The sequence below is a fragment of the Sarcophilus harrisii genome, chromosome 1, assembly GCF_902635505.1.
Source record: "Sarcophilus harrisii chromosome 1, mSarHar1.11, whole genome shotgun sequence".
NCBI lineage: Eukaryota > Metazoa > Chordata > Mammalia > Dasyuromorphia > Dasyuridae > Sarcophilus > Sarcophilus harrisii.
In genome coordinates, this window is record NC_045426.1 from 163,567,029 (window position 1) to 163,582,672 (window position 15,644).

The following is a 15,644-nucleotide window of genomic DNA, read 5'->3' on the forward strand; positions in this document are numbered from 1 at the left end:
AACAGGCATGAATCATTACCCTTAGCCTAGGGAAACTTTCCAACGTGGCACTAAGTGATACAAGTGGACTGGAAAGTTAATGTTTTTCATATGGATGGGCATTATGCCATATATAGTTGAGACATTATATATTTCAGCAGGATTTGAATGTTAGAAGGAAACAAAGTATTGTACTTTGTTGTAGAAGGAACAGATATGTGATTCAATTGGAATAAGGAACTTCCATTGAGGAATCTCCTTCAACTCCTGCAGATCAGCCCTTTCTTTCAGGGGTTGAAAGAATTACCAATAATAACCAGTTACTTAAAATATTACAGAACTTGCACAGGGTCACACAGCAAGTGTCAGAAATGGGACTTGAACCCTTACTTATTCCAAGGTCAGCTCCCTACCCCTGCACTCCTCTCCTTCTCAGCAATCTTGCTCTTTAAATTTCATTTTTTTTTTCATAAAAAAGTTCAAATTATGAGGTTTAGTCTGCCTTCTTTTCCTTTTTTGAATAGATCTGGAAGCTTCAGTCATTTAGGCAAGGAAAGATATGATTCAATCTATTCTGCTTTCTGTACTAATTAGAGGCAGATTCACTGAATGAGGGCCAGACCTTGAAAATGCTGATGACCAAGAATGGTCATTATATGAAAGAGGCCAGTCTAAGAAACATAAAGACACTCCCAAAGACCCTCCAGTTCCCTCTAAGTAATACATCCTTCAGTGTTATTTTATTCTTTCCTCAATGTGTAGGATAAGAAGAAAATTTTGTGCTGCTCGGGGCTGAGAGAAGCTTGACAGATACCATAAAAGATAATTGTGGGTTGGGGGGAAGATGGGGAAAAAGGAATCAGAGAAATTGTTTTCTAAAGATGAGAAAAAGGAACCATGAAAGATGATGATGGCTTGCCATTTCTCCAAAAGTAGGTTAAAGAAAATGAGTCCTAGTTTCACTGACTCTTTCTTTACCAATCTCCCTTTTCTGTTGCATAAGTCCAAAAAGTGTCCTTGTAATCTCACTCAGGTACAGCATCCATGTGTATCAGAACCGAATGCCCTCCTTTAAGGGAATGGATAACAGATGAAAAGAAAATGTTCAGAGAGGGAAGGACAGAGCTGATTAGGAGCATCCTATTCAATTCCACAATGTGGAACATATTATCTTGAATATTTTATTTAGTATTTTTATTATTATCCCTAAAACATATCCCTGGCACATAGATAACCTCATCCCAAAATGTAGTTTCTCTTTCTCTATGATATAAAGCCAGGAAAAGTTTTTTTTTTAACACTTTTCCACTTCCTCACTCACCCAAATCCTCCATCCAGGCAAATCAGACCTAGCCTCTAGTAGCGGGGCATCTAAAGTTTAAGGAGGAATGTTCACAGGATCTCATTTCGAAAATCTCATGAATTACCCCAGAGCATACCATCTCTTGAAGATTCAGTCTACTCACATCAAAAGGCCACAAAAGACTGAGCAACAGATGCAGCACAGCACATATTTAAAATCTGATAAATCTATTGGGGGTAATCAATATTGATCTAGCCAGAGAACCCAGTTTTACCACTCAAAGCCCCATATATTAAAGATGAAAAGTATGTTTTTTGTATACAGGCAGGTTTTGCCAATGGTCCTAATCAATAATACATCAAGAACTAAACAGGTAATTGCCACTAATTAAAATATTGTGTTAAAACTGAGTATCAACTGTATAACCTATGTATTGATTTGTATACTTCTTATGAATTAAAACATAATAAACATCTGTTTTTAAGATTGATATTTCTTGATTTGACTTTTCTATTCCTTTTTTTTTCTTTCCTTTATCCTTTAAGCTTTCTGTATACACTCTAGTCCTCAAAATTTGTCAGCCTCCAAGAATATATCCTTAGGTCATCACTTCTGTAGTTCTTGTGAGTGTTTACATCACTTTGGCAGACAAACAGCATTTTCTTAATATAGCAAATACCTAAAGGAGTTTGTTGGTTCCTTGAAGAGAGAAATCATGCCCTATTTATCCTTGTCTTTTTCCTTCCCACACTACAGTCTTCTACAAAATTAAGAAAAAAGCTTCCTTTTAAGAAAAAGGGAAAAGGGGGAAAAATCTTTAAAAAATTATTTTTTGTGGCATATGATTGTGATGGAATAATATTGTGCCATAAGAAATGATGAACAGAAAAATCTGGGGAGACTTATATGAACTGATGCAAAGTGAAGTGAGCAGAACTGGGACAGGATGGGGCACAGTAATAGTCACATTAAACTTAGCTATTCTGATTAAAACAATGATTTAAGACAAATCCAAGGAACCCATGAGGAAAAATGCTATTCATCTCCAGAGAGAGAACTGAGGAACTCCGAGTGCAGTTTGAAACATACTTTTTAAACTTTCTTTTTTTTTTTTTTGCTTGTTTTTGATGTGTGTTTTCTTTTGCAACATAGATAATATGAAATTACTCTTTGCATGAATACAGGTATAATTGAGATTATATTTCTTATCTTTTCATGGAATAAGAAAGGGAGAGAATTTGGTACTCAAAATTTCAAAAAGTGAGTGTTATAAAATATTTTATATATAATTGGGAAATAATAAAATAAATAAAAATATATTTAAAATAATACTGCTTGTTTGTTGAATAAATGAATAAACTAACAGCTCTGAAATCTAATTTCTTCAGGATAATTTCACTGATGTCAAGTACATCATGGTTAGGGTATTGATAAAAATGAAAACTCCAGCTGGACACAGAGACAAAACCCGAATGTATGCACATACATACATACATACGTACATATATGAAACACACACATATATATCATCTGCTCTTAGGGTGGTCTAAATATGAATATTTAAGGACTATGACGCTTTGGACAGAGGCAATGGGATATGTTTTTGAGGGGCTTAATCCCTAGCACTCTGAGATGTGCCAGACATAAAATAACAATGACCTCAGGGGACAGTTATTTAAAATAGTTGATCAAGTTTTACTTTCTCCCGTAAAATTTGAAGTACTTCAGTATTGACCAAACATTTAGAACTATTTTCAGTTAAGTCAGTAATTATCAGTTATTTTATCAGCCATTAATCAATTATTATAACAACTCACACTAAAATATATTCATTACAATTAATTAGCATATTGATTATCATCAATTATTTGCTTGTATTAATTGATTATTAAATGCCTGCTTTGTGCCAGGCGCTATGTTAAATACTAGGGATGTAAACTGTAGCACGAAACTATTGTTGCTGTTCATCTGGCACATATCACAGTGCAAGGAGTTGATTTTCTCGAACTTGACTTGTTTTTAATTAAGGATTTTTTTTGGGGGGGGGAAGACATTATCTGTATAAACAGAAAAGTTCTACATACCCTATTGAAGCCTGCATGGAGAAGAGGAAGGACTGACGTTTCTTCACGTTCACCCGATCTGCAGCAAAGCAGAAAATGTGGTCACTCAGCAGATACAAACCAGGATTCCTCACACTGAAACATGAAAGAGAGCAATGAGGCAAACATATATTTAGCTCTAACAATGGCCCAAACGGAAGGCTCCTTTCTAATTTATCTTAATGGTTGGCACTTGCTGATAGGTATGTGCAAATAGCACATATAGCTGTGTATGTTCCTGGGGGTTGAGAGTCCCTGACTTTCCATGGTTTGTATTACCTTTTCAGGTGAAAAAATAAATAAGCAAATAAAAAACAAACAAACAAAAAAGAAAAATGAAAAAAGAACCCCACATAAATCAAAAATCAACATAAGGTGGATCATAAGGTTTAGAGCTAGAAAAGACTTAAGTGATCTTCTTATCCAGGCTTTTCATTTTATCAATTGAGAAAGAGAAGAACAGAGAGGAAGATTTCCCCAAATCATACAAATAGTAAGGAAGGATCATGGGCTAGAAATCCAAGACCTCTGATTAAACAACCTTGAAGCTTCCTTCCAGCTCTAATGATAGGATGCTGCAATACAAATCCAGTGGTCATGACACTATTCAGTGGTTGTCTCCATGGAAGTCACATTAGCACTGAGTAGCCATTTGGAGCTAGTGACTGATTTATCTCTTGCAAATGCCACAGATTTGCAACACCAGAAATGCCTCCTGCATCTCATTGGGGTCTCAGTTTTCTTATTTGTAAAAGCTCTGGTTTAGACTAGATTATTTCTAAGGACTTTTCTAGGTACAATGGCACGCAGATATATGCTGCAGGAGGTAAAGAAGTAGACATTGCCATTCGTAAGTTCTGTAGATAACACCTGATGCTGCTAAAGAGCTTTCTAGGAATCTTTTATCTCCCCTTTCCCTGTAAACTCTCATGAACAATGGGGCAACAGCTGAAGAATATGTATTTTACAGATAACACAACCAGAGAGCTAACCATGGAAGAAGCTAACTTGGGAATGTAAATCGATCAGATGAATAGGTTTGGAAAGCAAGAGAAAAAAAAAAAGAAAGAAAAGAGAGTTCCTAAAGCAGGAACAGTTTTCAATAGAAAGTACTCCTAGACTCAAATTACATTAAAAACCCTGCAAACATCTGCTAATGAAGGCTGGCCTTGCAACCAGTGTTTGATGAAGGATAATGCCAGCAGCTACATCTTATCATCAGTCTTGACCCAAGGAGGTAGGCTGTCTCTATTAAGAGAGAGAGAAAGGATATTACAGAGATATCCTGTATCAAAGGGGTAAAAAACCCCACTAGAATATGTCATTGAAAGGAAAGTAGATAAAACCGAATAAATGGCTAAAAAGATGAAACTCTTTTTTTAAACAATACTTCCATTGCCTGATATCTTTTTATCTATTACAGGGTATCCCAAATGTCTAAGGCTCAAAACTAAACTAAGACTTTTGAGTCACCTTGTATTTGTAATGGGACCTACAGCTAAATTTAGGACCTAAAAGGAAACTTTTTTCTTCTTCTGCCAGCACCCCAGAGGAGAGCATCTTTCCTCTGAATAAAACATCAGCCTTGGAAACAACCACTTGCCCAGGGCTAGAGCTAATTTATGTTAGGCAAGTAAAAAAATAATATATGTTTCCTTGGTTTTGATGCTAAGGTTATTTCTAATAACCAACCACTTTTGGGGAAGTGATACAAGGATAAGGTGGAAATGACCAGTTTAGGAAAGAAAGTGTGTGGACTAAGTAAAGTTTTTGCCTTTACTTCAAAGACATTGAAATACTATCAGCAAATTTGGATCACCAGAGGAAAAAATGTCAAAAAAGAAGGACTAGAAAGAAGATACAACCATAAGTTGCCATCATTGATTATCACTCTAAAATATTTTAGGGGTTCTATTAACCAACAGTGCTCAAGGGGCTATGATATATAGTAGAACAAGAAGAGCAACTTTTCTCTTCATTTTTATAGTAAAAAAAATCTGGAGTTGAGAGGTAAGGAGAGGCTTTGAGAAAAAGGAATTCTGAGTACAGCATATCTAAAGATATCTTGATGGAAGGACAATTCTTCCACTAGGAAACTGTATTCTATTCTCCTTTGGACTAAAATTCCATAAGATCCTGGGATTTTCATGTTGGAAAATGACCTTAGAGATCATTTGGTCAAACTGAGTCATTTTATAGATAAGAAAGGTAGAGTCTAAAATACCCATGACACTCGCCCAAAGTTATAAAGTGAGTAAGTAGGTGAAAAATAGAATTCAAGTGCAGGTCTTAGGAATCCAAATCCAGAGCTTTTTACATGACATATTTTCTCCCCTCATGCAGCTGACAAGGGTAGTCTTTCCTGGGGCTTTCCACATCATGAAAGGAATCTTATCCATCTTGACCCCTTAAACTCTCTTAAATTGTAAAGTCCTTGATGACAGAAAACTGTGCCTATTACTATAATATGTTCAATTCTCAACAGGCCTTAGATCCTCATTCATTTTTTTTATTATTTTTATCAATATTACCAAGGACCAATGGCAACAATAGGAAAGAAATAATATGCCTACTATATCAAGATTCTGAGCATCCTCAATATCTCTAAACTAATGGAACTAATCTCCCATGGGGACACATGTGAAGTTCAAATCACCTTTCTGTTTTTAAATAATTGCTTATAAATCAGTTTACCGGTCATTTGGTAGAGAAAAATTATCTGCCTGAATGTTTTCCAAACTTCTTCAGTCATCTAGCAGTTTCCCTTCCTTTTCTTTGCACATTAAGACCTCAGTTCCTTATTGTAATTGTCACTAATTAGCTTGGTTACTTTGGGTAAACCATTTAACTTCTCTGTTCCCATTTTCAACCAATGTAGCTTGATGATTGCTGATTCTAACATCCTATGAATCTGTCCCTTAATGGTATTTCTTGTTTTAAGGGTCCGGCCAAAAGCTAGGCAATTTTCTTTATTCCCAATGAAAACGAGTATTGTTTTCATTGAAAACAATGAAAATGAGTATTGTTCTCACGCTACACTTTGTTTCTCCTTAAATGGAAAAGCCAAATATTTTCCATGTATTATTTTTTCGAAAGAATAAGAAAGAATAAATGGAAATAAAATTATTTCCAAAGTTTCTCCCTGGTTTTTTATTCATTCCTAACATATGATGACCTTTCCAATTCCCTGTTTGTTTTTTTTTTTTAAATCACATAATGGTATCATTAACTACTGCTAAAATCAATTAGAAAAGATAAAGGTTTGAAATCTACAAAGAAAAAAAGTCCTTCCAGAAATTTGCTCAACAAATGACAGCCCCAACTCCTAACCCTCTTTCTAAGTAGGCTTGTGCAAAGCCAAAGGAAATCCCTATTGTTTGCTGGATTCTGAATTGGAGATACATAAAACAAAAGTTTCAGAATGAAAAGCAGCTACCTTCCAGCTGGGGGAAATAATATAAAAGAACTTACATATGTGAAACAACTGCAAGTATAACCGTGTGTTCTGATGGATTTGTAGCTCGGATTGATCTGAAACGAGAAGATGTAAAGTCCAACAACATTCATCGTCTTTGCTTTGCCAAGTTAGTCCCATATGGCATTTCTTAGCACTTTAAATAGCACAAAATCATTTAATCAGCAAATGAGTTTCTAGAAAGGATGGTGTGAAGAGCTTTGGGGAACAGCAAAGTAAGATGCCCTTGTATCCTGGAGCAAAGCTCACTTTGTTGTTGTTTTTTACTCATTTCAGAGGTACTCAATGTATTTTCCCGGCAGTTTTCCAGTGGATCAAAGCTGCCAATTTTCCACTTCAAAACTTGGCAAATACCATTGAAATTCCATGTTTTCTGGTTCAATTTTCATGTTGCGAAAAAATTGGCACCTCCACAATCCTCCAGTTATTTGTATGTTTTGGGGACTTTATCATGTTAGAACTTTTCCTTTTAAGACAGTAGTCCAAAAAGATGACTTTAAAATCATAATTAAGATGTTCTTTAGTAACTGGAAATACAAAATTCAACTCAAATTCTTTTTTGTAATAAACTCCAAGCACTCTTTTAAAAGCTTTTGTTGCAGTGGTTTCAGTGAGTAACAAAAGTTGCTTGGAATCAGAGGGCTTAAAAATATTTCTTAAATAAAAATCTGCAGATTTTCCTCCAACCCACCCCCCCAAAGAAAACTTTGTCATTTATAAATAGGAATAAAGACAAGAACTAGATTTGTGATTTCAGTGACTTAGGGATCACATAGGATCATGAACTTACATATGGAAGACAACTTAGAAGTCAATGAGTTTGAATCTCCTTTTTTTATCAATGAAGAAACTGAGGCTGAGGGAGATTAAGTAACTTGATCAGGTAGTACAGCTGGTAAGTGTCTGAATAGCATTTAAACTCAGATCTTCTGGACTCCAAACCAAGTATTTATATGAAGTCTATTCATCTTCCTAAGAACTAATCTAATATTCTATTTTTCTTCCTTCCTGTGTCTGCTTTGTATATATTTTATATATAACTACATATGTACATGTTGTTTCTCCTCTTATAGAATATAATCTTTTTGAAGGCAGAGATTGTTTTTCTTGTCTTACCAGCCCTAATACAATACTTAGTATATAATAGGTATTCTATATATATTTATGGGTTAGTGACTTAGAAGGCATCTAGAATCTTGAATATTATTATCCCAGATCATGATATGGCAAATTTGTAAAAGTCACTATAGCTATCCTAATGGGAATCTGTCATACTACCAACAAACCACTTAGGAATATTTTTGGATGAATCTAATTAAAGCCTGAGAATAATCATATTAAGCTGTTAAGTGCTGACATTCATGTGGTACATGAAGCTGACAAATTACCTGCAGACAGCTTCTGCATCAAAGTGTTGGTCTTGCCTGTGGTCGATTACAATAATTTCGTGGTGCTTATCTAAAAAGCACTCAAGGGCAGATTCTGGAGTTCGAGCGATATTACATCTGTAGCCAGCTCTATCACAGGCCCACCAGAATCCATCACTTTGACTGTCTTCTTTTGCAAAAATCAGCAAAACCTGAAAGATAAGGATAGTGTCATTACTAGAATATCCAAAACGATTATGCTTAGAGAAGCCTTATACTCACGTATTTTAAAACATTTTTCCTAATTATTGTTTGAGGAGAAATCAAAATGCTAAATTGACAAGAAAATTTATCTGTGTGCTTCTGCTATCATTTTCATATATTAAATGCCATACTTCCAATTCTCTCATTCTTCATATGGATAACTACATAAGCAATGTAGCAATAAGCAAAGTATTGGGATTTCTCACATGTTCAATTCTCAAGTTCATTTTATATGTTAAAAAGGCTAGCCACAGCTAGAAAATTAAGTAAGTAGATTTAGAAGCAAGCTTTGACATTTTCATTGTTCCTTTTCCTGTTTTTATAAAATTTGATAATCCAAAGCCCTAACAATTCATTTCACACATTAAAACCTCATCATACACAAAGCAGGTCTTGGTTCTATATACCGGGAGTTGGAAGTGAGTGGTGGGCAGAAGAAAAACAGGTTTGGAAATCAGGGTTTAAAAAAAAAAAAGCTAATAGTAGGCCATTTATACAGTAAACCCATTTCTGGAAAAAAAAAAACCACCCCCCTCACCAGTTCTGAACTATTTGTATTTCGATATCAGAATGTATGTTTTAAGTAGGTATAAGAACAGAATGCCTGTAGGAGTTGATTTGAAACTTGCAAAGACTATTATGTAACAAGTTGATACTGAAAAGTCGTACTCTGGTTGACAGATGGGTGGGATATAGGCAGTCTTAAATCTGAGAAAAAATGGGTGGATCTGGGAAATCTTCTAAGTTGGGAATCTGGTCATTTGTAGGAATACTGAAGATGAAGTAAACAATACCCACCAACAGAAATGGGAAATGGGATGATGGAGGAACTTTGCACTGGTACCATTCACCAAAAGACAAAAGCAGACAGCGTGAATCAGGATTGGTCTGAAGGTCTGAAGGTCAGGGAGACCTTTACAACCCCTACAATAACTCAGACAGACATAAGACAGAAAGGAACATCCTGTAGGTATTAATGTAAGCTCTTTGATGTCAAAGACTGTCTCACTTTGGGAATTTACATCCCCAGAGTTTGACACAGTTCATGATACACGGGTGGTACTTAAATGTTTGTTAATTGTTATTAAGGAAAGTTAAAAAGTCTATATTTGGACAAGTAGGTGGGAGATCACAGATTTAATAGTATTTCTTTAAAGTCCTCTAGCTTTAAGGATCTCAGGTTATTGTAAGGCATTAATAAATCTTAAACCTTAAGCTGCTAGCATTAAGCCAGGTATAGTTTATTACAGGGCATCGGATACACACTAGGGACATTCTGAATCTTTCTCTGTTTCCCTAAACCAAACCTCCCAGTGATCATAAGCATGATCTCAAAGGTTCAGATAATTCACTCAAAGCAATAACTGTGCTAATCAAACTGATCTTGATTCAGCTGACAAATGGCCAAGAAAATATGCTACTTACATGCAAGAAAAGAAGCTGAAGAAGGCTATTACCTTCTTTTAAGATGCTCTGACCATGACAAAACCTTAAAACATTGAATATAAATGTCCTAGAGAATGAGAATAATTTATAGATAGAATGAAAATCAACAAAACTTTAGATACATATATACTTTTCATTACATAAGTACTATGGGGCTTGAGAACTGACCAACATTCTCAGATTTGTAGTTCAGAGGGACAGCCCTGAGAAATATCTAAAATTACAGTATCATGGTCTTTGGGCTGGAAATTGACTTGAGTGGTGTCTGGGTGTTCTAAAGGGCCATAAATGATCTATAAGTGACAGACTGAATGAAAGGAGTGAGAGGAATTCAGAAAGAGCAGTAGATGGGGACAAAAAGCATTCATTGCTCTGCCCGAGACATAATGATCTGAACCAGAAAGAACTGGGAAAAAAAGAAACTGAAGGGAGAAGAAAGTAAAAGGCATATTGAGCTGTGGTTGAGAAGATGGAGGGTGGTTATCAACCCCCTTTAATTATCTCTGAACTGAAGATTTGGGATGAAACTACTTATGGCTTCAGGAAGTGAAAAAAGTTTCCACTCTCTCCCCACATTTCCCTGTGCCTGATTGGTAACAGATATTATAATTTTTTTTTTACCTAAACTTTACCTAGAGATCAAAGCTTATGGAAGCAGGCATAAATTTAGATTATGAGCTCCTTGAGCTTTTCTCTCTCTCTCTCTCTCTCTCTCTCTCTCTCTCTCTCTCTCTCTCTCTCTCTCTCTCTCTTTAACCTCCTGTATAGTGCCTGAAACACTGTAAGTGCTTAGTAAATATTTATCAATTAATTGGTTGATAAATTTAAATCAGGGCAGAAACGAAACTTCTGTATGGTTATTAAGGAGTTGGCTCAGACAAGGTTAAAGACAAGAGGATGATAATGACTGGAGAAAAGATCACAGGTAAAGTTACCTCCAAGGGAGGAAAGAGAAAAGGTTTTGGACATACACAACCCTATTTCTCTGCAGCAGAGGAAGAGGACAGAAGGGTTTAAGGTCAAGTTTTGGGTGGTCTTAATGCTAAGTGGCAATGAATAAAAAAAAGTAAGTCTGGCTGCAGAAAGATCTACTTTAGGGGTTCAAATTGTTGACAAAAGCAAACTTCACTCTGTGTATTAATTGTAGACTGACAGGAATACTTTTATTAATTTTACAAGCAATCCAAGTGAGAGAGACGTTCTGGCTGTAAGCTTCCCTTAGTAGCCAAAGACTTTTATCTAGAGCAAATTCTAAGAAACTTTTATAGAAATAAAGTTTTTAAAAAGTTAAGAAATTCAATCAATAGTAAAGACAAAATATAAAGTTTTCAGTATAATTTTGAATTCTTACCACAGGGATCAATGGTAAATTGGAAAGAAATTCAATCAAGAGTAAAGATAAAATATAAAATTTTCAGCATAGTTTTGAATTCTTACCATAGGGATCAATGGTATATAATATAAACACATTCTTGGGAAAAGCTAGCCAGATTTTAATTTCTCAAGGATTAAGCTGTTCCCTTAATCCTGATCTACTCAGAAGCTTAATGGAGACCAAGGAAATTCTTACAAATGTACTTTTAAAATTCTGCAACCTGAGAAAGTTCAGCTTCCACAACATATTCTGATCTCCTGGGAGCAGAGGAGGCAACAGACAGAACTCTATATCTCTGGATAAGTGTCCATTAATAGATATGTAGAAATGGCCTTATTATGGTAAGTAGTGCTAGGAAGTCGTCACCTGCTCACTGCAGAGAATAAGAGATAGGAAGAATAACAAAAACACTCCTGTCACTCTTATATGTTTTCTTCCTGTGGTAATAAAGTTGTTGACCGCTAAGGTTGTCAATGGCATTGAACTGAAGGAAAATATAGTCTATAACAATATATAGACATTTCAAAAGTACAAAGACCTCATTTCTCTTCCTACCTCTCTGAGAATTTCAGTCAGTCCAATAAACATTTCTTAAGTGCCAATAAATGTTTATTATTGTGTGCCAGGCATTGTGCCAAGCAAGGTAGATACAACCCCAAATAAAAATAAAGATAGATCTTGCTCTCAAGAAACAACCTAATAAGGGAAGATAACACACAAAAGAAATCTGAAAAATAAAAACGAAGAGTGGGAAAATAGATACCTGACTCCCAGACATAACATGCTGTTCCAAGGCAGAAGCATAGCTGGTAGAAAATGGGGAAAAAAGGTGTTCAAGCTCTGTTCTTAAATAGAGGTCTTGGTATTCTTGACCCTGTGCTATGGACTAATGGAATCTGAATGCATATTGAAGGACACTTTTTAAATTTCTTTTTTTCCTTATTTTGGGGTGGTCTATTTTTTTTTTTTGCAACAAGGCTAATAGGGAAATATGTGTTTCATGACTTCACAGGTATAATATATATCAAATTGCTTGCTTTCCCAAGGGATGAGAGGAAAAACAGAAAAAAGAGAACTTGGAACTCAAAATTTTAAAAAATGAATGTAAAAAATGTTCACATGTAATTGAGGAAAAGAAAAGAAAAAAAGAAAAAATAAAAAAGAGATACTACATTTCACTCTTACCTCCAAAGAACTGGAAATATCCTTCTACACTTGGCCTGAAACTAAACTAATCATCATCTCCTATGGTTCAGACAGTTCCAAAATTCTACCTCCTCCTGGAAGTTTTCCTGACAAAAGTCAGGACTCTCTCATCATCTCATTCTTCCTCCACTCTCTAATGTGCATTTTCTCTATTGATTGTTTATAAGATACATTTTTGGAGGTGAGGAGGGACAGATCTGTAATTTCATTAAAATAAGGAACTCTCAGGTAAGAAAACTTCATCTCCTGATGCACATTGACCCTACTCTGCAATTTCCTGTTTACGGTACTTGACAGTGACTTGCCCAGAATCACACAGCTAAACTGTATCACTGGTAGGTCTTGAACTTGAAGGCTGGCTCTCTGCCCACTATATCAGGCTTCCTCCTTATGCTTTAATATTGTACTATTCTATCAAGCTGTTGTTTCATTCATTAAGATTTACTAAAAATTCTTGGCTGCAACATTCTTATTCTTGCTTGGCATAATTTTGTCTGCCCCAGGTGGTGAGCTATATAAATTCATACCAACTTCTATACTTAGAAATGAATTATATATTCATTATATTAGACCTAGGTATTTTATACATTTTTAATTTCATTTTTAGTCTTATATGTATGGAGAGGGGAAGTTCCAGCTTGGTGGCATGGTTTGGACCCTAGATCCACTTCAAACCCCACTTGAGATTGCAACTAATGGTATAAGTCTGGGGAAGTTATACAAATCTCACTGTACTTCAGTTTCCTCATCTGTGAAATGAGGGGGCTGAACTATGGTCTTTAAGACTCTTGTGATGCTAAATTTATGATCCCATGAACATATGTCCAAGGCCAGCAACTTAGAGAGAGGGACTAGACTCTGGGGTCTCTTAGTTCTTAACCCAATGAAGATTCTTCTCTTTCATTCAACCTCATGAAGAACACTGTCAGGAAAGCTATTGTGCCCCGGGGAAATAGTCCTGAGGATATAGAAGCAGAAATGCACCGTTGGGAATTACATAGTGACTGATAGTGAGAGACTATGTGGTTGAGATCTAGCCTATGAACCAGACAAAGCAGGCTACTTGCCCTGCCTCTGACAAATACTAGCTGTGTGACCTATCTGGACAAGTCATTTAACCTCTCATTGTTTTAGGCAGCTGTGTAAGACTGTGAGCAGCAGAAAAAGTGTTCATCTGTATAGGAAAAGACAATTTCCTTCCTTTTCTATGCTTAGAAAATGGTAGATACAGTTCCTATTCCCTATTTACCTGTAGCAATCAAAGTAATTTGAGATTAAAAGATAACCAGATTTGTTAACTAGGAAGGAAGGAAAGAAGAAAAGAAAGAAAAAAGAAAGGAACAATGAAGGAAGGAGGGAAAAGAGTATTTATTAGGTATCTACTATATACTAGGCACTGTGCTAAGTGGCAAATAGTAACTCATTTGGTCCTCACAACAACTCTGAGAGTTAGGTACTATTATTACTTCTATTTTATAGATGAAAAAATTGGGGCAGACTAAGGTGAAGTGACTTGTTCAGAGTAACACCGCTAATAAGTTTCTGAGTCCATATTTGAATTCATGTCTTTCTGATTACAGGTCCAGAGTTCTACCTATTATGCCATTTTTCTACCTTTGAAGTATTAGTATTGATAATGATAATTCAGCTTTGTCATAATAATTTTTTTCTTAAAGACTATTTGGAGCTCAAGACTTAATACACATCAAACTCAAAAGATTTTTGCCTAAAGCCACATTTTCTCAAATGCCAACCTGGTAGAAAAAAAAATAAACTGTTTTCAATATAACCTTTAAATTGCTTGCTTGTTATATGACCTTAAATTTCACCTCAATAACACAGCCCAGTGTCCGTGAGCCAGCAACAAGTATTGAGTGATCAGGATAAAGAGTCTCACACAAAGAATGGACCTCTCTTTCTTGCTGTTTGCCTGTACTTACAATGGTTATCACTTCTTGGCTAAGTCAGAGAAGGGAAGGGATGAAAAGGGATTTGACTGCAAATGAATACCTTTAAAGAAATGAAAAGAAAGAGCTTGTAGTTGCCAAACATTACTAAGAAACATTTAAACAATTAGAAAGGTAGCCACAATGCCAAATCAGATTAAATGTTTTAGTCAATGAGAAAAGTCAACAGTCTGCTGCTTTTTGTAGCCATGGTACTATCATGAGAAATTTAACACATAGAGCCAAGAAGTCAGACAAGGTGACCACTTCTCTCCTGCCTAAGACTAGATGAATTATTGAATTGCAAGCAATAATTTCAATGATTAATGTTTCCATGGTATCATTGAAACCCACTGTTTGTCTAATCCACACAACCCTATGTATGCATAGATTCACATTTAGTTTCATACTGATAATTGTAATAAATAATAATGCTCTCATTTGCCTTACAAAGTCTCTTTTAAAATAACTGAACTGGGGTGGTTAGGTGGTGCAGTGGATAAAGCACCAGTCCTGAAGTCAGGAGGACCTGAGTTCAAATCTGATCTCAGACACTGAATACTTCCTAGCTGTGTGACTCTGGGCAAGTCATTTAACCCCAATTGACTCAGCCAAAAAATAAAATAAAATAACAGGACTTAACTTTAAGGAAATAATGGAAAATTATGAAGATACAAAATCCACAAATTAAAGGGTAAATTATTTACATTAGAAATAATTCATCACAATTATAGTTTTCTCATTTCCAATTTACAAAAATGTTAAATATAACTGTGCAAGAATTATATAAATATACAGATATATACATCTAGAAAGAGAAAAGAAGAGGGAGAGAGAGAGACATGGAGAGAGAGAAACAAAGAGAGACAGAGACAGAGTGATGGAGAAATATATCACAGCAGATAAAAACTTAGCCTTTAGGTATAACAGGTATGAGCAGTGTAGCTGGGATGCTTATTTAACCTTTCAGTGCTCTGTCAAAGCTGTCTAAGTTTTTTTGTGGTAAAATAATTGCTAATCTGCATTGTCAGAATTTCCTCATCAGAAATTCCCTTTGCCAATGAGATCATGGATCTGGGGGAAATGGCTTTAAGTCATGAAAGATAACTGGTTTTAAAAAACTGAAATAAAATGTCCCATTGAAGACAAGAGATTTATGGTGGATGAGATCAGACTGTAAT

The 15,644-nt window shown here is 35.4% G+C and overlaps 1 protein-coding gene across 3 annotated transcripts in view; it reads right to left on the minus strand.

Moving 5' to 3' along the window:
- Positions 1–15,644, minus strand: part of PDE8B (phosphodiesterase 8B) — a 326,848-nt gene that overhangs the window by 111,901 nt on the left and 199,303 nt on the right. For all 3 annotated transcript variants that reach the window (XM_031966218.1, XM_031966204.1, XM_031966210.1), the window contains 3 exons: positions 8,248–8,438; positions 6,856–6,915; positions 3,367–3,424 (listed from right to left, as the gene is read on the minus strand). In XM_031966218.1, coding sequence (XP_031822078.1) covers positions 3,367–3,424; positions 6,856–6,915; positions 8,248–8,438 — 309 coding nt within the window. The remainder of the gene's footprint in view (positions 1–3,366; positions 3,425–6,855; positions 6,916–8,247; positions 8,439–15,644) is intronic.